The sequence below is a fragment of the Camelus ferus genome, chromosome 19 (assembly GCF_009834535.1).
Source record: "Camelus ferus isolate YT-003-E chromosome 19, BCGSAC_Cfer_1.0, whole genome shotgun sequence".
NCBI classification, from domain to species: Eukaryota; Metazoa; Chordata; class Mammalia; order Artiodactyla; family Camelidae; genus Camelus; species Camelus ferus.
Window position 1 is genome coordinate 34,247,836 of NC_045714.1, and position 21,127 is coordinate 34,268,962.

The window sequence follows — 21,127 nt, forward strand, 5'->3', positions numbered from 1 at the left end:
GGGGCCTCTGAGGACGGTAGCTTCTCTCTTGCTGGAAGCTTCTAACTGTCTCAGGGAAGAGTCCAACCTGGGCTTATGTTCCGGAAAGGATATAAGTAATTTCTGTATGTTTGATCTTTGGTCACATTTAGAACAGTAATGGATAACATTTTTCTTACTTGGATAATATGATAATCCAATAATGTGGATATTAGAATAGTTTAAATTTAGTTAGCTCTTTCCATGAGCCTGGCATTACTTGAGTATGTCATCTGTGCAGTAAATACAAAGTGAAACCATTCCCCCATGTCACAGGTGAGGACACTTGAGGCCAAGAGGCCACGTGGCCTAAGAGGAGGGATTTAAGCCCAGGCAGCCTGGGATTCCACAGCTCATCCAATAAGCTGTGCCCCTTTCAGGATAACACTTCAGGGTATTTCAAGGGCGTTGTAGGTTGGGGTCTCTGGCAGATGCCTGCGCTTCCAAGCAAGGGGCTGAGATGCTGGGTGGGACTAAGCGGGGTACATGTGTGAGGGAGTGTGGGACGTCAGCCCCTTGGACCTCTGACTCCTTGGGCCCTTGGCCACCACCTGGGAAATCTGTGATCAGCTGTGTGGGGCTGGGAAAGACTCCTGGAGCCCTGGGGGCCCCATTCAGTTCACATCCAAGGCCTGTTCACACTCAGGGCTGTGTGTCCTTGGGCGAGGTGCTTCATTCTCTGAATCGAGGGGCTGCTGGGAAAAATATGAAACTGGGTTATAGCCAGTGCCCGGCAGAGTGCCCAGCAGGCAAAGGGAGCTCTTTCTCTTACCATTCAGGTCTGTTACCACTCAGGGCTGCCCACGCAGCCGTGGTGACGTAGCCTGGGTTCTCTACACCGTCCGATTCCGTGCCGAGGGTAGAATGTGCGGCTGGTGCTTCTCTCTGCCCAGCAGCCATCCCCGCTCTTCTGGGAAGAGCACCTCCATTTTCAGTTGGACCAGAACACTTTTGTTTCTGTAACTTGGAGCTGGACTCATTCCAAGAGGAAGTTGGAAACTGACATTTATTGAGTGCCAGATGTGTCCTAGGCACTGCCTGTGACTCATTTAATCCTTAGGACAAGCCTGTAGAGCAGGTGGCAGTGTTCCATTTGAAGATGTAGAAACTGAAGCTCAGAGAGGTTTAGGAACGTGTTGCAAAGTCACAGAACTGGGACTTAAGATCTGATGCCCCAGCCCCGCCTATGTTTTAAATAAGAGTTAGTCATTAAGCTTATGACTTTGATTGACTTTCCTAGGAGGGGCATTCATTTATTCAATTAATACTTACTGAGAGCCTACTGTGTACCAGGCTTGGTGCTATACCCGACGGATAAGGACCCCACAGACAAGCCCTGCCCTCATGGAGCGCCCATCCCATATGGCACAGAGTTTTCATCTCACAGGCCAAAGCCGGTGGCACTAGCTGCCAGCAGCACTATTGTGAGAGAATTCTGAGCCTCCTCTGGGCTCAGCAGGAAGGGGAATAGTGCCTGATGACTCAGGTCTGCCAGGGGGGCTGTTCAGGAGTTTCTGAGTGTCTGCCGCATATTGGATCACCTTGTTTTAGACTTTTGAAGATTGTTCACACAAATGTATAGCAAAGCAGAAATATATCCTGGTCAGAGCCTAGGAGCTACTTTTTATTTTGCAAATAGCCCCTAGAGATCTAATAATAAGTCCTGACCCTCATGGAACTTCAGGTCTAATTGACAGCCTAAGGTACACAGGAATAAAGGATGATTAATATCAAAGAGCTGAACGGGACACTCTGATCCAGAGCTCAGAAGTGGGACAGGCCACATGGATGGGGATGACTGGAGGGCTTCCTGGAGGAGAAGCTCAGTGCATCTGGAGAGGTGCAGTGGGGTGGGGGGAGGCATTCCAGGAGAAGCAGCAGCCCAGGCAAATGTATGGAAATGTGAGGTTGAAGGGGAGAGGACTGTGGCTTGGCTGGGTAGAGGCGTTCAGGGAACAAGATTGAAATGGTAATAAGGGGGTGGACCAGGAGGCCTCAGTGTCAGGTCTGGAGTTTAGTCCTGACCCTGACCCTGACCCTCCCTCCCTCACCCTTCAGAGGGAGCCACTGAAGACTGAGCAAGGACATGCCAATAGAAAGGACTTCTTATTGGCTGGAAAAGGGATGAGCCAGAGATGGGAGGCCGCTGTAACACCGTGGAGCTTGGAGCGGAATGAAAGCCCCTGCATGTGGGTAGGAGTCAGGGGACAGGAGTTCTAGTCCCAGATCTGTGTGACTTGCTGTGTGACCCGAGGCGAATTCCTCACCCTTCTGGGCTGGTTTCCTCCTCCATCTTCTTGAAAAGGCCCTTTCAGACCTGGACTGAGTGAAGTGAGCTGTGTGTGTGTCGGGGGGAGGGGAGGGTGTCACTTGGTTCAGTTGGGGGTCTCTATTTTCTACTTTTGTTTGGTCATCAGCCAGGGTTTATCACATGCTTCAGGCCCACATGGCTTAGCCCTGGGGTGTGTCCACACCTCAGCTTCAAGGGCATTTGTCTCACAGAGGAGAAACCAGGAACTTGGAGCCACTGTGCAGCTGTGTAGCTTGCAAGAGGGACTTTGCCTTTGCCCTATTGCGCAGGGATGGCAGAAGCCACTGACATAAGGACTGTAAAGCCCGTGGGGTCGGCTCTCCATGCACTGAGCGCTCGATGATTGGCAGCTGCCTTTCTGGAACACTAGCCCGCCCTGGGTGGCTGCCCTGCGTCACTCCTCCTGGGACAGCCCAGCACGCGGGTGCCGGGCCCTCCCCAGACACCGAGTGTGACACGCACCTCTGAACAACCAAACCCACTGGGACCTCAGCTAAATTCCTCCCCCTTTTCTGTTTAATTTTATACAATTATTAGGAGGGAGAGTTGAATACAATCAATTTTTTCAAAATTTAAAAGGCACCAAAAAGTGCGCTATTAAAAAATCCCCTCCCTCCTGAGCACACAGCCCCTCAGTTTTCCTTCCGGGAGACAACCCACCTAACTTCCTTTTTAAAGCAGTTGGTCTTAATTTGATCCCCCCTTACAAAAATCATAAACATTGGAAACAAAAACTAACTTCGAAAGAAAACAAAACCAAACCCCACTACCTTGAAACTCGCACAAAATTACAAACCAAAAACCCCGCCCACAGCCCCACCATCCAGAGTTCTAGCATTTTAGGATCTGTCCTCGCAGACTGTTCCAGTGCCTATTCACTTTTGAAAAAACAAAAACAAAACACAAGATGATTATCACAGTATTGATTTTTCAGTATGTTGCCAGAACATCTCATGGCTTCTTCCTTAAATGGCTTTGACAGATTTATAATCTTCTACAGACACTGCCTTAATAAGGCAGCTCTAGTGATGGGCGTTTTGGGATGTCTAGATGTCCCTATTACAAGAAACATGGTGTTGGGCCCGGAGACCTCACTGCCTACTTTATTTTCTTGTAACAAATTCCCAGAAAAGGAAATACTGAGTCACAAGGTTATGGCCATTTTGTAAGACCCATCAAACTGCCCTCATGTTCACTAGGACTAGGTGTTCAGTCCAGATCCGATGCTTGGTTTATACCTCTTTCAACCGCAGCTGTGTGAGCCCCTAACCCTAATTCTACATCCAGACTAAGGCCAAAGTCTTCCTCGGGGCCTGGTGACCTGCCTTGTTGACTTGGGCCCATCCCAGGCCAGGTGAGTCAGCTGACCGGGGAGCAGGAACCCAGCTGGTACAAGGGCCACCGCCTTCCAGGGAGAGGAGCAGACTCCGTCAGCAGTGCCTGGAGGAAGGCACGCAGCAGCACCTGGTCTGCAGGTAAGAGAGGAGCCCCAGAGGCTGGGACTGGGATAAGCGAGACCTGCTCTCATCCGTCTTCTTCCCTCCCTGTCCTGGCCATTCTGGGACCAACAGGCCTTTTCCTCTCAAGGTGCTTCTCTCTGAGGCTTCCTCTTCTGGCCCCAGCTCTGCGCCAGGTTTGAGGGCTGGGTGGTGTTTATCCAGACATCACTAGGGCCCCAGGCTCCTTCTGACTGCCTGGGCAGTGCTTTTGGAGGTGGGACCCACACTTTGCTCCTTGAAGAGGGCCCTTGGAAGGTCAAAGAGCAATTTCCACCGGGAGCTGAGGGTACCAGCTTCAGTTTCTGTTACTTCTCCGGCTGAAGCTGTTCCCATCAACAACCTCCCTGCCATGGCAAGGAGAGTGTGCTGGGGAACCAGGCTGGTGGCCTGACCTGAGGACTGGCGTCCTCACTGGGAGACTCCCACGCGGTCAGGAGAACTGATGAGGTAATGGATGTAAGGGGCCAGGACCTGCCCTCCACACAGCAAGCCCCAGAAAATGGAGCTTTGAATGGGGTTGCTAGGCACTGGCAGGCTCTGCACTGGCTTCTTTACCTACAGTGGCCCAGATACTGACAACTCCACCATCACTTCTCACCCGGGCTCCCTGTCCCTCTAATCGATCTTCCAAACACCAGCCAGAGGGGGCCTGTTCGAACGAAAGTTAGATCATGTCACTCTGCTGCTCAGAATTCTCCAGTGGTAAACGCCAGTCCCCAACATGACCCACCGCCCCCACGGGATCTGGCCCCTCTCGCTACTTCTCCAGTCTCCTCTCCTACTAACCCCCGCTCTGAAGAGCTGACTTCAGTCTCACTGGTCAGATGTTCCCTGAACGCAGCAGGCATCCCCACCTCCGGGCGCTGCAGTGGCTGTGCCCTCAGCCTCAATGCTTTTCCCTACCCACTTAGGCTTTTACTCAAGTCACCTGTCACCCTCCACCCCCGGCAGTGAGGCTCTCCTGGACCTCCAGGCGGGCTGTCTCTACCCACCACCCTGCTTTATCTTTCTCCCCATCACTTCCTACCATCTAACACAGCATCACACTTATTTATTGAGCCAGGAAGTAACACTCAAGGACAGATTTTTCTTTTGTTTCTTGCCTTATAACTGGTACCTAAAACAGTCCTGGGAGAGACATTCAGTACATATACTGGCTAAATGAACAATCGCTAATGATTATTGCATGCCCTTTATGTGCTAGTCCTTTCCATACACATCTTATCTAAGAATCTTTTCATCTCCATAACTCTCTGATGCCAGTATCATTACCCATATTATAAAGGAATAAATGACACGCAAAAGGGCTTGTCCATGCTTGCTCTCCCACATCAGGGGCAGCAGTCTGAACCCATCCTGCCTGCCTCCAAGGTCCTTGCTCTTGCTCTGCCTCGCCTGGGCCTGGATTCGGGAGTGTCTGCGTTCCTTGAAGAAGTCCAGGGTTTCTCCAGCAGGCAGTACAGCCTGAGAGAAGGAGGGGAGTATATGCTGGTGGCCTAGCAACAGCCTCTTCCCTTCCGACTCACCATATCCCTGGGCTAATTTGGCCTTCCAGGAGCTATTCCTCTGACATGCTAACCCACGCTTCCCTCCCGCACACTGTCTTCTGAAGGATGGATGAGCTGTCCACAGGAACGAGTGGGCGTCCTGTAGTTTCAGCTCTTTGGAACAAAGTGTTCCAAAGGCGCGCTCTCAATCCAAAGTCCAAAGATGGGGCTGACAACCTCTTTTCAGCCGTGCTGGTCTCTGAAGACCTGATGGCTGCTTTGTTGTGGGGGCTGTTATTGCTCAGAATGTCAAAAAGTATAGAAAGTCAGGGATGGAAATTCTGGAAAGTGCAGTGGAGAGGAAAATTTCTCTGGGTGAGATGGGTGAGGTTGGTTCTTTTCCTTTCAGAGGAGCCCATTAACTGCAGGAAGCCATCAGCACCGAACTGAGCAAACTCTTCCACTGTCAGATTGCAGGAGCCAGCCTTTCAGTCTACCTCATCAGGGCAGAGTTTCGTCTCCCTTTCCAGGCCCAGGGTTTTTCTTCAAAGGACTTTTTTTGAGGGGCTTTCTCTTCCCTCTCTGTCTGCTTTTCCATTTCTTGCAGAAATAGTAACTGGATGACTGCTATGTGCCAGGCACTGGGCACAACACTGGGGCTTCAGAAATGAGTGCCATTTCTGACCAGAGAGGGAGACAGGCAAACAAATACAGCACAGCGGAAATCCAGGAAATGCAGAAAGCCAGGCTCAGAGCAGATGCTTAATAAACAGTAGAGGAATGAATGATAAGGGAATATGAGATTCCATGGTTTAGAGATGGAAGGCTGCCTAACTCTGTTTGGTTTTGAGGATTTGGGGGAAAGAAGAGGAGTTCACCAGGTGAAGAAGGGGGCAGGAGAAGGTGGGCATGGCATTTGAGACAGAGGGAACAGCACCTGCAAAAGCACAGAGGCATCAACTAGCAGGGTGAATTTTAGGATAAGCAAGCAGTCTGGAATAAATGAAATGCAGCGTGAGTGTGGAAGAGTGAGGAGGGTACCGGGAGTCCGTGGAGAGGGTACTAGGAGTCAGGTCATGGAGATTCCAATGTCAAGTTGAAGTTCGAGATTTTATCCTGAGGGCAGCAGCTGGGTATGGCTTCAAGAACGAGCTGAGGATAACTCCCAGATTTCTGGCTCAGACCACGGGGTGGATTTGGTGCGGTCACTGTACAGGGGCAGCAAAGCTGGGGGGAAATGAGTTGTCCGAATAACCTGCAGGAGGTGGTAAAAGATCTGGAAGGCAGCTGTACTGTTAGTCTGGGCCTCCCTATCCGTGTAGTACATACTCCACTCTCACCCTTCTGAACTCTCCATCCTTCAGGATCCAGTCAGCGCTCCCTTCCGTCCTCCAGGAGACCTTCCTGGCTACCCTAGCCTTTTGTCCTGCACCCCATAAACCCAACTGCCTGAATCTCTAACAGGCTGTGGGTCCGATTTCGCTGTGGGAAGTGATCTGCCCGGCGAAGCACAAGACCAGAGTCTTGATTTTTTTTTACCTAGTAGGGTGAACCACCGCTCAGGATGAACCCGCCCTCTCCCTCAGCCTTGATTTCCCGCTTTGCGAATACAGCCAGGCACAAAGTGCGCGCACTGTGGCACCGGAGAAAGCCCCAACTGTCCCTAGGGCCTGTTTTTCACTCCAAGCCTCAAGTTCCCAATCTGTCCAACGATCTCCGATCAATGATCTCCAGACGACTCCCACTCTGATCCTCCTGTTGCTGGTAACCGGGAGGGAGGCGACCTCCCCTGGTTGCTATGGATTGCGGCGCAGGGGCAGAGGCTCCGCCAGGCCGCTAGGGCGCGCTGCGGCAGCTGGTGCGCACGCGTCTCACCCACTCAGGCTTGCGCGCCGTGACGCGCGGCTCCCGAGGCCCCGAGAATAAGAGGCGGAAATGGGGGTGTCCTTACGCCCGGGTTGCTTTCCCGGTGGGTTCCTAGAATCCATCCAGCCTCTTGCTTTCTCAAGGCGCTAATGGCTGGCGCCTGCATCCACAAAAAAAAAAAAAAAAAACAAAACAGGTAAAGCAGCAGAGTAAGATACGGGAAGGCTTGGCCGGGCTCCGTGTCCCCTCTTTACCGGACTGGAGGATGCGCGGTCAGATCGAGCTTTAAATGCGCGAATGTCCCTTCGCTTCCCCACACTCCGGGCCCCTGGACCCTGTACGGCCTCCCGAAGGCGCGAGGCGCTGCTGACTGACGAGATTCCGTTCTAAGGCAGCCGTGGGAGGGGAAGAGGGCAGAGGCGACACATCTGCGCTTCCCGCTGCGCGTTGCTCGTGCTGAAAAGGAAACCCTCTCGCTCCCCCCGATTTCGGAAGCGCCTTCGATCCTGGGGTATTTCTTACTCGCTGTGACCTCATCGTCCCTCCCATTCTTTCACCGGTTTCTTGCCGGGCCCCGACTCCTGATCCGGTGCTGAGCTGCAAGTGCCCCACCCCACTCTATGCAGTTTCCCCACAAGAGTAACTTAGTGATGGAGCCCCTCCTGCCCAGGGGAAGGCAACGTGATGCCCTGTCTGTGCTATACGAAATGAGGGCAACGAAAGTACAAAAGATAAAAGAATATGCCTTTCACTACGTAAAAGCTCCGACTGGATTGTACCTGATCATGCTTTTATTCTAACTTAAAATGAGTGAGTTTGGATTGACGGTATTCAACTGAATTTTGCCACAGCTTACATTTGGCATCTTGAATCCAAGGCAAAATGTATTGTATACAGGGGTGGCGTCACTGTGATGGCTACAAATGCAGACACACATGGGCGTGTTCTGGTGACTCACCTGAGGGAGAAGGATCAACAGTGATTTTCCAAAACGGGAACAAAACAAAGTGTAACTTCCCTCGGTGAACTTGTTATATACATTTCTGGATGATGTATATTAAAACTAGGGAAAATCTCACTGTATTTGTATATAAAACAGGTTGTAAACATACTTTTTGCCTACATGAAGGTTTGGCAGGATATTGGCAAGTCATACAGGACAAAGGACAGTTTGTTCTGTTCTATGCATTACAGGAGGTCCAGGTCTCTGCTCCTTGCTTCCTAAATGCTCAATCTCTTTAGTCTTGTGACACCCCAAAATGCCCACAAAAATTTCCAATCTATTCCTTGGAGACCTACAGATTTATTCAGTCAAATAACAGTTTTTGCCAGCATACATGTGTGGGGTGCTGTTTTGGTGGGGAAGCATAGGGTGGTGAGCTGGACAGTCGCTGCCCTTCTGAGATGGACTCCACTTTGAGAAAATACCCAGATAGTAATCATATAATATGATAAATAACTTGGCAATAGGGGCACTACAAGGCGGTTTAGGAACACAAGGAGACCTAGCCAATTAGCAGGGGGTCTCTTGGCCTGAAACAGCCAACCAGAGAAGTAGCATTTGAGCTGAGCATTGAAAGCGCACCATGCAGAGAATGGTGGTGTGCCAAGCAAGAGGGACCAGCATGACTCAAACAGGTCCAAGGTCATTGGCACACAGTGAACCTTCAGATGTTGTACATGAATAGATGGATGATTGAGTGAGACACAGCGTATTTGCTGGCACAGAGCCATTCCCCACTGTATCATGAACTGCTGAAAGGGGAATACCTGCTTCATGATTCCACCCAGAGCCCAAACCTTAGCTGCGACCAAAGAAAGTGGCAGTGGTGAAGGGGTCCCAGACACAGAGGAAGGGCTGCGTGGTCCTAGCCTGGGAGTGGTTCCCAGGAAGTCAGTCTCTGATTCTGCACTCCCAGAGGGCAGCTGCTAAAAATATGACTGCTCTGCTGCTTCAGTGTTTGAAAAAGCAGGGCAGGGGTGGCCTTTTATTTTCACATCATGATCCTGGTGGCAGAGCATGTTTTGGGCAGATGGTACCTCCTCAGGACCTGTCCCAAGATGCAAATCTCCCAGAGTGTGTGCAGAGTGAGGAAGACCACAGGCAGAGGAGTCTCTTCCCCCCCGCTTGTCTAAAGGAGATCAGAGCCAGTCCCCCTCTCCCCCAGGACAATACCTGACCTCTTGAGATGACTATTTCTGCCCCAAAGGTGAGGCTAGGGCAAAGATCTGGAGCTGCCTGCTTCCAGGAGCCAAGTAGCGCACCGGCTGGATGATACTTTGGGAAACAAGAAGTTGCGTGCAACCCCATGTAAGAGGGAGATCTGGCTGAGTGTTGCCCTGCACGATTGCTGCTCTTGCATTGCCGAATATTTCAGTTTTTTTTCCCAACGCAAGTTAGAAGTGAAGAATTTTCTATTTACAGATTGTAAAATATTGGCACTAATTCAAATAAAAACAAAAAAACAATGTGTGAGAGGAGAACGAAACCTGTTTGGGACCTCTTATCTTTGTTTCCATCCTGGGATGGTGGATGTCCTTAGGACATCACAGCTTTACTTTACAAGGAGAAAAGTGGAAGCTCAGGCAGGATGCATCGCTTCCGGAAATACTGAATTAGTGTCCCTGCTCCAGGCTAGGTGTTCCACAGCAAATTAGCAGGTCCAGTTCCTGACCTTTTGGAACTCCCAATCTGGGTAGACAGATGAGTAGAGTCAACTACAGGAGCAGTGAATGATCAAAGAGTAAGGATAAGGGGTGGGTGAGATTGGAGGGCAGGAGACAGAGCAGAAATCAAGGCAAGCTTCTCAGAAGAAGAGTCCTCTGGTCTGGGACTTGAAAATCATTGAGAGTTAGCCAGGTAGGGAGTGGAAGGAGTGGAGGAGTGCTCCGGATAGAGAGAAACACTGTGCAAAGACCTGGGGACATGAGAAAATGCGATTAATTGGAGGATCTGAAAGTAGCTCACTGTGGCTGGAGCTGAGGGTGGAGGTTGGGAGAAACACCTGTGGCAAGAAATGAAGCAGGAGCCTTCCTCAGAGGTTGCAAGCAAACGTCCATTGGAACTCAGCTCCAGTGAGTAAAGCAGCCTCGATGTGAGAGACGATAGAGGGTGGGAGGTCTGGGGCGCCCTGGTCGGCTGCAGACTCAGCTGCAGTCCAGGGTTGCCAGAGTGTCCTGTTTTTCAGGAGCAGTGTGAAGTTAGAATATTAAACGCAGTGTCCTGAGTTCTGTGTTTAGGCTGCTAATTTGCATGTATAAAGTACTCAGCACAGGTCAAATACAGGTCAAATAAAATGTGTGCCTCTGGCCTGTGAGCCACTGGTTGCCATCTCTGGAGGAATCGTTAAAAGCCTTGTTGGCCACTTTAGGGGATGTGGGCTGGATTCGGAGAGTGGGGAGCCACTGGGGGGCTTTAAGCAGCGGCATGGCATCCCAGGCTCATGCAGAAAAGGTCTGTTGCCTGGAGGGCAGCATTAGAGGAGTTAGGACCGGTTGGAGGATATTGTGGCATCTATGGAGGGGCAGGGGCGTGGTGGAGGTCTGTATAACAACATGGGGATTAGGAATGGGATATGGGAGAGAAGGGATCTGATGGAAGATTAGAAGGGATGGTGGTGGGCAGAGCATTGGGGAGGGTTAAGTTTGACACAAGGGTCAAGGCAGCAGGTACCAAGGAAGGAAAAAGAGCAGTGATGGGTGGGGATGACCTGAGCCAGTGTGGGTCACTCAGGGGAGATGCCCAGAGGATGTGGGCCTGGCCCAGGGAATATGGGCCCACTGGTGAATAGGACACCCTTTGACCTCAAGGAGGGTGGGGCAGGGGTGTCCAGCTGGAGCAGAATAGCCCAGCAAAGGCCTGGAGAGGTGAGAGCCAATGTGTTAGTGGATAAACAGAAACAAACCAGAAAGACAAACTGCTCCTTCCTCCCATTTCAGCTAGGAAGGAAGTAAAGCATTTCTGCCAGGTAATTCCTTTGAATTTCTTGGGATCCCTTGCTCTGAGGTCCTACTAGTTCTCCTCTGGGATAATTAGAAGGCATTTAGTAAATGTTTCTGGTGCTCCCCCAAACCCCCATGCCCTCCTCTCTTTAGAGCAATGCTCTGTTGAGTATAAATTATGCTGCAATGTGCCTGTTTTTTTTTTTTTTAATTTCCATCGGTCTTTATTGTGATCAAGATCAAGGGTCGCTAGTGAGGCTGGAAATGGGTGGTAAACAGTAGGAGCTCAAATGCCTAGAGGCGAAGAGGGGTATCGGGGCAGGCGAGGACTTCTAAAGCGCCTGCCACCATTGTGTTGTGATATTAAGTCCCCACTTACTTGATAACAGGTTGAACTCTATGCAGTTGAACTATGCACCTGCTGGACTGAATTTAGGTCTTCAGACATCAGACCTCGTAAACCTGTCTGACCTTCGAAACCTGGCAGGGAAGGATGTGACCCTTGGTCGTGCTCTTCCTGGTCAGCATGTCTAGGTTGATCCTGGGGCCCAGGTTCTAAAGCCCAGAGTCTAAGGAAGATGTTGGGATGGGAACCAAGCAGACTGGTTTAAATCCCCAGCTCCCCCGTCTCTAAAATGGGGATAATAGTACCTTCCTGATGTCCTTCTCGTCCTGAGAGTGCTGAGGGGCACGTGCTCGTGCCTCCTCTCACCCCTCACCCTCCTCATCCCCTGTGCTCCGCAGGTGTTCCAAGGGGCAAACATGTCCACCCTGTACCCATCTCTGGAAGACCTGAAGGTAGACCAAGCCATGCAGGTAATCTGCCAGGCCTGTGTTAGCCTGGGTCCCCTGACGGGGTGTTTGGGATTACCCCAGGATAAGCTTGTCTTGGATCAAGTGTTGGAGGCCCCTGGGAGTTCCCGATAGGCCTGCCCACTGCAGGGCCGGCTGAGCAGAGCAGGTGTCCGGAGGCCAGGGCAGTGGAGTTTCAGCAGGAATGGAGAACGAGCAGCTGCGAACAGGCTCGTCTCCTGCTGGCTCTGTCCCAGCGCTTCCTCCATCCGGGCTCGGTAGACCCCACGCTCTAAGGCGAGTTTCCCGAGTAAAACCTGTGGCCATGGCGTGTGGCCTGCTCAGCCCCCAGAAGCCCTTTCCTCCTTCCATCCCACATGTGGTTCCAGTGGGTTTTGAGAACTGGGGACTTTTTGACTGAGAATTTGGTTGGGAAGTGGGCCTCAATGTTCCAGCTGCCTCAGGTAGTGAGTGAGTCGTGACATTTGGTGGGTGGTGGGACCCTGGGAGAGCCCCAGAAGCATGGACATCTGCAGGGACCACATTTACACGTGACCTCGAAGGTTCACAGACACCCCCCTTCAGGCCCACTGGCATACCTAATGCCCTGACCCCCAGTCTCAGGGAGCCCCAGGCTCCGAGAGCTCAGGGGGTCCCTTCACAGCTGATCAGGACTCCCTCTCCCTCCCCAGGCCCAGGCCAGAGCTGCAGCCAGGATGCCTGCCCTGCCAGCGCAGGAGACCAACGACTCCCAGCCTCCAGGTGAGTGAGTGGCTGGGTGATCCTCCCCGAGAGTGACCTCTCCTGGCTATTTCCGAGTGTCTGCCTCTTGCCAGCCACCGAGCTGTGGGCACAGTGGACCCTCACTAGAACCCTCTGAGGGGGACACTGAGAAAGCTAAGGCTTTGTGAGGGCACCAACTGTGCTGAGTTAGGGCCACCAGGGAAGGCCAGATGTGTGTGGCGGCCCTGGAATTGCTCGTGGCCGGCTTGATTCAGGTCCTGTGGTAGCAAACTTGAACTCAGGATCAACTCTCCTCCTCCTCACCGTGCAGTTTCCCCAGAGGTGCCCTGAGGTCTGGCCGGGGCCAGGTGAAGTCAGTTGAGTTGAACACCAACGTGTTCACGAGGGACTTGGTGTTCCGGCTGCTCCTGGAGAAAACTGACCATCAGAGGGGAGGACCCCCATCACCAGCGAGCGTTCCCGGGGATGCAGCATGCTCTCGGGGAGATACTGTATTCTTGGGAGTAAACCGCAGTCCCAGGCCCTGTTTCTTAATACAAATGAGTAACCACATGGGAGCCAGGCAGGTTCGGCTAAGCTCATGCCCCACGTAACATCTTTCTTCTTCCTTCCTTCCCTTTCCATCAGTTCTGTACCCAAACCTGGCGGAACTGGAAAATTATATGGGTCTTTCCCTCTCCAGCCAAGAAGTCCAGCAGAACCTGCCTCAGATTCATGAAGGTGCCAGTGTAGGTATTTGTCTCTTGCCTAATGTGAACACAGAATGTCCCAACTGCCCCTCCCTGGTCTTGCTGTTTAAACAGACTGGAATCTCCTCTTTCCCCAGCATTCCTGTGGCTCTGTTCCTTAATGGCACGTTTCATCCTCAGCCTTCATTAAAAGTGCTGTGCGATTTCATGGTTTTCCTCAGGGGCCTTGGGGCTGGAGGGCTACTTCCTGCCCTTTGACCTCTGACCTGCTGACCTGGGCCTTTTTCATGAGAAGGGAGGGCATTGAACCCGGCCTGAGCCTGGGTGCTTGCAATGAAGGGCTGCCTGGGACCTGACAGAAGCTGCGTTGCTGGGCCGGACCTGGGGGGAGGAGCTTGTCACCCAGCTCCTGTCCCCGAATTAAATAGTAATGCTTGATTCCTGCTCTCCATGTCTTCAGGGAGCAAAAGAAATCATAACGTAGAAATATTCACTTCTGGGAATGTATTCATTTAGAGAAGCAGTCCCAAACCCTCTCCCAGTTAGCTCCAGCATCCCTGCGGGCCACTTGCTAGTGTCCTTGTCCGCCAGCCTCTCCCTGATCCAGTGCAAATCGACTGCACAGTGCAAACGCAGATCTTGCTAAGGCGGCAGGATTTCACAAAGTTGTTGGAAGCGACGATGTGTGCTGCGGCACTGACACAGGAGGGTCTCACCGGAGAAGCGGACAAGGATGAGGGCATGTGGGACCCTGAGAGAAACTGGTGACACCCTGGGGTATTTCTCCAAAATGACCCCCTTGACAGTCGTGTAGGGAAATACACACGTGAAACAAAGTAGGTCATGTTGTATATAGTCCAGTTTTAATTCGGTGATTTAATCCTTCTTTGGTCCAATAATTAAGACAACCTAAATTTTGATAAAAATATGACAGATAAATGTATTTTTATAATTAAAAATTTTAAAATTGTTTTTTATTTAGTTTTAACTTTTTATTTTTAAGTTATCATAGGTTCATAGGAAGTTGTGAAGATAGAGAATTGTATTCTTCACCCAGCTTGCCCAACAGTTCCATTTTATGTAACCACACTATAGTATCAAAACCAGGTCTTTTTCATCGGTACAACGTGTATCTAAGTTTCTATGTCATTCTCCTGTCTGCAGCCACCAGGGCAGTCAAGATACAGAACTAGATCATCACTGCAAAAGTCTATTTCTCTTGCTGCCCCATCATAATCATGTCCAGCCCCACCTCACCACCCTCAACTCCTGGCAACCACTAGTGTGCTTTTGTCCCTGTAATTTAATTTTGCCACTTCAGAAGGTTGTGCAAGTGGATTCATAGCGTGTGACCTCTTCAGGTGGGCTCTTTCCACTCCTCCTCATGGCCTGCAGAGCCTTCCAGGCTGTCGCGCGTGTCAGGAGTTCTTTCTTTTTTATCTCTGGGTTGTGTTCCATGCTGTGGATGTACCCTAGTTTGTTTAACCTGTTGAGGGACATTTTAATTGCTTCCAGTTTTTGTCTGTTACAAACTAAATTATGATGGATGTTTGCATCCAGCTTTTTGTATAGATGTAAGTTTTCGTTTCTCTGGGATGAGTGCTCAGGGGTGCAGTTGCTAGGTAGTGTTAAAATGTATGTTTAACTTTAAAAAAAAAGAGAAACTGCCAAATGTTATTTCCAGAGTGACTGTACCCTTTTACTTTCCTGCTAGCAATGCTTCAGTGTTTCAGTTTCTTCACATCCTTGCCAACATTTGGTGTTATCACTCTTTTAAATTTTAGTTATTATGATAGTGATGTCTTATCACAGTCTTAGTTTGCATTTCCCTAATGGCTAGTGATGAACATCTTTTCATGAGCTTATTTACTAGTTGAATAGTTTTGATAAAATGTTTCTTCATGTTGTTTGCTCATTTTCTAAATGGATTTTTGATTTTTTAAGTCATCCTTTGAGCTTTATTCCAGAGTCCTTTGTCAGATATGTGGCTTGTAAATATCTTCTCTCAGTGTGTCGCTGCTCCCTTCCAAAAATAAACCCTTCTTGAATTAAAATGGTTTCTTGCAGAGCAAAAGTTTTTAACTTTGACGAGGTCCGATTTGTTGCTTTTTTTTCTTTTAGGGATCATGCTTTGGTGTCCTAAGAAACTTCACTGAGCCCTAGGTCCTGGAGATTTTTCCTTTTACTTCCTTCTAAAATTGTTATAGTTTTATGTCTTGCACTTAAAATTATGATTGAATTTGAGTTAATTTTTGTATTAGGTCTGAGGTTGGAGTTCATATTTTGCCTGTGGCTGCTCAGTCGCTCCCACATCCTTTGTTGAAAAGACTGTTCTTTCCCCACTGAATTGCTCTTGTGCCTCTGTTAAAAAAGCAGTTGCCTCTACGTGTGTGAGCCTCTTTCTGGATTTCCTCTTCTGTTCTATGATCCAGATGTCTATCCCTCATCCAGTATCAAACTGTCTTGATTACTATAACTATATAATAAGTCTTGAAATTTGGTAGTGATTCCTCCTGCTTTACTCTTTTTGTCAGAACAGTTTTAGCTCTTCTAGTTCCTTTGTCTTTTCATACAAAGTTAAATAAACTTCTAAAGGTACCTTGCCTGTATCTACAAAATATCTTGTAGATATTTTGATAGAAATTGCATTAAATCTTTATATCAATTTGGGGACAGTTGATAGCTTTACTATGTTCTTCTGATCCATGAATACAGAATATCTCTCCATTTATTTAGATGTTCTTTGATATATTTTATCAGTGTTTTGTCATTTCCAGCATACAATCCCTGCATATGTTTTGTTTGACTTTTTTGTATGTTGGTCTTGTATCCTGTGACCTTGCTGAGCTCACTTATGAGTTCTAGGAACTTATTTGTGTATTCCCTGGAATTTTCTGATGGGTGCCATGCAAACAGGGGCCGTTTTATTTCTTATTTTCCAATCTATATGCCTTTTATTTCCTTTTATTGCCCTGGCTAGTTCTTCCACTATATTTAATAGTAGTGGTGAGAGTGGGCATTCTTGCCTTGTTCCAAATCTTAGGAGGGAAAGCATTCATTCATTTTGATACTTTAAGCTTAATGTTTTTCAAGGCAAAAATCAAATTGAGCCTGTTCCCCCCACACCCCAATTGTTCACTATGTGATGTGAAATTTTTCTTTACTTTTAAGTGTATTTAAAGTGTATTCTCCTGATACCAGTTTGCCTTGGAAAAGGAGGGCCCCTTTCCTTTTTATCTGTCCTCTCTTCTCCCGGTGATTTCCTGGCTGTTTTTTTATGGGTGTGGACTTTGACGCCCCCTAGTGGTTTCATGGAGCCATGTGTGTGTGGAGACACATGTGGTCTGGGGTGGGCTGGGGCCCAGGGTCCACTCCATTCTCCTTTCCCCATCCCTTCTTCTGCCCCAGAGACCCTTGAGGCACAAGGCCCCAGGGGCCAAGCCGACCCCCTGCTCCTCTGTTGTCTGCAGACGACGGGTCAGGTGGTGGCGCCGGTGTCCGGAAACAGCTTGGGCGTGCTGCGTGCGGAGATCAAGCCCGGGGTGCGTGAGATCCACCTGTGCAAGGACGAGCGTGGCAAGACGGGGCTGCGGCTGCGGGCCATCGACAAGGTGGGGCTGGGGGCCCAGCGGGAGAGGAGGGTTCTGTCAGAGGGCGAGCGCGTGTGCTGCAGCGCTCGGCCGCATCGCAGCTTCCCACGCTCACTCCCTCGCTGGTGTCTGGGGTTCTGGACGCGTCACCAGGTCGAGAAGTGGGCAGCCTGGGGAGCCCCGTCCAACCCTGTAAGGAAGGTGTCCGGCGGGCTGGGAGTGGAGGCCCACCTAACCCCCAAGGCCAGGCCCTTCCTCTCAGTCCCCTCCCGCAAGGCCTAAGGGCTGGCGCTTCTTTGCCCCAGGGACCCTCCACCTGCCCCTCCGTGGGCTCAGCTCAGAGCCTGCCTTCCTCCCTAGCCCCGGTCACAGGGGTCTGGCTTCTGGCCGGCAGTCTACAGACAGTGGAAGCCAGGGGCGCCAGATGCTGTTGTGAGAGACCTTGCATTCCAGTGGTTGGGGGTGCAGCCTCCAGTCTGGGTTGAATTCCTGACTCTGCTGCTTCCTAGCTGCGTGGCCTGGAGTGTTTCCTCACCAGGAATATGGGGTGGCCTGGTCCTGTGGTGCAGAACTGTATTTCCATACCCTGTAGGCTCCAGGAGAATCAGGAGGCAAACAGCAGCTTGGAGGAGGGACATGGGCTCAGGGTGGACCAGGGGAGCTGACTGTGGGGCCTACCTCCCCCAGGGGCTCTTTGTGCAGCTGGTCCAGGCCAACACCCCCGCGTCCCTGGTGGGGCTGCGCTTTGGGGACCAGATCCTGCAGATTGATGGGCGGGACTGTGCTGGCTGGAGCACGGACAAAGCCCACAGTGTGTTGAAGAGGGCATCAGCCGAGAAGATCGTCATGGTCGTTCGGGACAGGTGAGTAGCCAGGTCCCAGGATCCTCTCTGTCTGCCCCCGGGCACGCCCCAGATCCAGCTCACTGTCCCTCCCTGCCAGGCCATTCCAGCGGACCGTCACCATGCACAAGGACAGCACTGGCCACGTGGGCTTTGTCATCAAGAAGGGGAAGGTCGTCTCTTTGGTCAAAGGGAGCTCTGCGGCCCGCAATGGGCTCCTCACCAACCACTACGTGTGCGAGGTGAACGGGCAGAACGTCATCGGGCTGAAGGTAGGCGTCGGTGGGCTCTGTCCCCGGAGTGTTAGGGGCTGGGAGACTGCCGGGCTGCAGGAAGATTCGAGTCTGTGGGGGCCTGCTGCCCCCGCCCCAGCCTCAGTTTCTCATCCTAAGGCTGCTGCAGGGATTCAGCGAAACTAGGTACATTGAGGTCCACGCACAGTGCAGGCATGAGGTCGGTGCTCAGTAAATGTCAGCTGTTGTTAGTTACACACGGAGGCCAGAGCTGTGACAGGGGTGTGTGATGGCGTTTGTGAGGACACGGGTCCCGGGGGGCTTCTGGCTGTGTGGATACCTCCCTACTCTGTGTGGCACCTCTGTTTGCATCTTGGATCACATTCAGTGATGGGGATATTTCAGAAAACTACTATTCAGGACTGTATTTCTTCCCTGTCCCCCTACACCGAGGAGGTGTGTGTGGTAGGCTTTATCCTTAAACACAAGAAGGAGCAAGTGGTCCAGGCCAGTGCTGTGACATGGACTGAGGGGTAGGTGCCTTCAGTCCATGGAGGAGGATGAGTCATGTGGCTTTGGGTCCCTGGATAAGTGAGAGTGATTTATCCTGACTTGGTGCCGCTGGGACCAAGAGTGGTTCTTAATCCCAGTTGTGAGTTTGAGTTGGGGTCCCTTCCCTTCCTGCAGCCAGGGCTTCAGGGCTCACAAGGCAGGGCTCCCTGGTGGAGGTGTCGTGGGCAGTGGCATCTCACTTGACAGATGGCAGTCTTTTAAGCCAGTTCTCCTCCCCTCACAAGAGTCATCAGCAGGCCATTCATGTGTATCTGCTTCCCTGTGCTGGACGGTCTCCCCACCTTCCCTGGAGGCTTGTTCTAGTGGCTCATGAGCATGGTGTCAGGAAGTTCTTCCTAATGTCTGTCTAAGATCCCTCCTGCTGCAGCCTCCCCTTCCTCTGGGACCAGGCATGATAATCTGAAGGAAACACATTATACTAGGAAGCTGAGTGCAGTAATGCCGATTCTGAGTAACTGGCTCCATCAGATGTTAGTAAATTCACTCCTTTCAAAGCAGGACAGTTCTTTCCTCTTAAGATTTCTGAAGAGCATTCATTCTAAAAGGTGCTGCAGATTCTCTCATCCTCAGTGGTGGCTCAAGGCATCACTGTGAACTTATCAGTTACCCTGCCAAACCATGGTGGTGTAAGGCTCTTGGGAATGAGTCTGCCCCTTTGCTGAATGGCCCCAGAGAGTACCCTTCTTGAGGTCATTTTTATCTTTTCAAATATCTCTCTGTTTCCACCCTGTGGCCATCACTAGTCCTATGGATCACATCTTCTCCCATTTATCCTGGAACTAAGAAAATGCATAACCCAGTTAGAGACCCGCAATGGCCATAGCATCAGTCTTTGGACTGTTTGGCACATGCTGTGCAAAGACTTCATTTGTTGTTCTGCCTGTGATCTGAATGGCGTCTGCAGGCAGGCCTCTCTTTTAACTGGTCAACAAGATGTAAGAGGAACGGATACCCCGTGGGCTTGGCTCAGGCTGGCTGGCTGCCAGGAGCCCAGCGGGGGTGTGGGTGAGCCTGGGAGATGCCTTGGAAGACATGTGCTTGGTGAGATTCCCGGGCTCTCTGGGGGAAGGGGAGGAGAGTCATGTTTGTGAGGCCCTATCAAGTTGAGGGTGCGAATGGCGTGCTCACTTTACCGAGAGATCCTCGGGTGGGAGGCCCATGTTCTGGCGCAAGCAGGGCCTCACGTGGGGGTCTGCCACCCTCACCTGAGAGGCAGCTCTGTCCCTGCCGTCTTCCAGCAGGGGCCGCAGAGAGTGCCCGCAGAGTTGCCCCTGGCCCCCAGGGTGACCGCTCACTCATTCTTCTCCAGGACAAAAAAGTTACGGAGATTCTGGCCACAGCTGGGAATGTCATCACCCTGACCATCATCCCCACAGTGATCTACGAGCACATGGTCAAAAAGTAAGCCTGCTCCTCTCCCGCCTTCCCCTCATCGCCCCGCCTCCCGGCCACCTGGCTTCCTTGAGGCTTGTGCCCTCCGCTCTCCTCCCTTCGCCTCCCTTCAAGGTGGTCAGTGGCGTCTGATGATCCGAAAGTCTTAGGAATGGAAGTGAGGGCCCACAGGGCTGCACAGGCGGGGGCCGGGGCCGGGGGCGGGGCCGGGGGCGGGGAGGAGGAGCTGCCAGTTTTGGCTACGGGCATTGTCGCTGTATCCAGGTTGTCCCCGACGCTGCTCCACCACACCATGGACCACTCCATCCCGGAAGTCTGAAGACGCAGGAGGGCAGCTCCGCCCTCCTCGCCTCCTGCAGAGAAGGGAGAGTCCTCGGGTGACAGGCTGCTTGCGGAGGCCTGCCCCCTGGGGGCGGGGCTGTCTCGAGGCGGGTGTGTTCCAGGTGGGTCTGTCATTCGTGCACACAGGCCTCCTTGGGCTAAGGGGACTAAGGCGGGGGGCCCACTGGCAGCGGGTCTCTGTGCCGGTTTAAATGCTGGGCGTGTAGGCAGGCCGGCCACTCTCCGAAAGTTGCATCTGGGTCTCTTTCAAGATTTTGCCTCTACCAGAAAAAACAGTTCCATGTTTTGAGAGAACAAATACATTCTTTGTGAGAATTGTTTTTCCTTTACTTGCTCTTTGTCACAAACTGTATATAGTCATAACCCTTCACTGTCTTTTGAATAGAGATTTGATTTTAAATGAAATCCCTTTCTCAGAAGTAATTGAAATTCCAGAATCCTCGGTCCCAAAATATGCCAGAGCTGGTTTTCTTTCAAGCTGCGGTGAGACCAAGGCCTTTCTACGCATTGCCTCTGAGAGCAGTGATTTGGCTTTGCCGCTGTCACACAGCCCCTGCCAGTCTGAGGCAGGGGTGACTAGAGGGGGGACGTGGTGGGACTCTGGAAGGGGGCACTGGCTTTAGAGCACCCCTGCTCAGCGACGGTGGCCGCTTCCGCACCTGCAGGATGGGTGTGAGAACACGTCAGGGGGGCTGGAGAGGGTGGAATATGGTGCACTTACAGAATCTAGCGAGTCTGACACTTGGGGGGGGCAAGTGACCCCCAAGAAGGGAGTCAGAGGCACGGCAGAGCTGAACCCTCAACCTC

General features: G+C 51.4%; 1 protein-coding gene across 2 annotated transcripts; it reads left to right on the plus strand.

The window, feature by feature from the left end:
- Nucleotides 1–3,399: 3,399 nt before the first annotated feature.
- SDCBP2 (syndecan binding protein 2) lies at nt 3,400–20,725 on the plus strand. 2 transcript variants are annotated; one of them, XM_032462014.1, is made up of 9 exons: nt 3,400–3,804; nt 11,868–11,939; nt 12,608–12,677; nt 13,287–13,387; nt 16,819–16,959; nt 17,626–17,801; nt 17,881–18,052; nt 19,896–19,987; nt 20,243–20,725. In XM_032462014.1, the coding sequence occupies exons 2-9, from the start codon at nt 11,886–11,888 to the stop codon at nt 20,295–20,297; spliced, it is 861 nt and encodes a 286-aa protein (XP_032317905.1). In that variant the 5' UTR covers nt 3,400–3,804; nt 11,868–11,885; the 3' UTR covers nt 20,298–20,725. The 2 variants fall into 2 exon arrangements, with proteins under 2 accessions (XP_032317905.1, XP_032317906.1); XM_032462015.1 differs by lacking the exon at nt 3,400–3,804 and adding an exon at nt 3,872–7,361 and having other exon boundaries at nt 11,865–11,939.
- Nucleotides 20,726–21,127: the final 402 nt, after the last annotated feature.

What these genes read in the sequence shown, in the direction of transcription:
- SDCBP2 (XM_032462014.1), top strand. Translation starts at nt 11,886, where the DNA reads ATGTCCACCCTGTACCCATCTCTGGAAGACCTGAAGGTAGACCAAGCC. An exon ending in AGGTAGACCAAGCCATGCAG is followed by an intron (nt 11,940 to 12,607) that starts GTAATCTGCCAG and finishes CTCCCTCCCCAG; the next exon opens with GCCCAGGCCAGAGCTGCAGC. An exon ending in GTCATGGTCGTTCGGGACAG is followed by an intron (nt 17,802 to 17,880) that starts GTGAGTAGCCAG and finishes CCTCCCTGCCAG; the next exon opens with GCCATTCCAGCGGACCGTCA.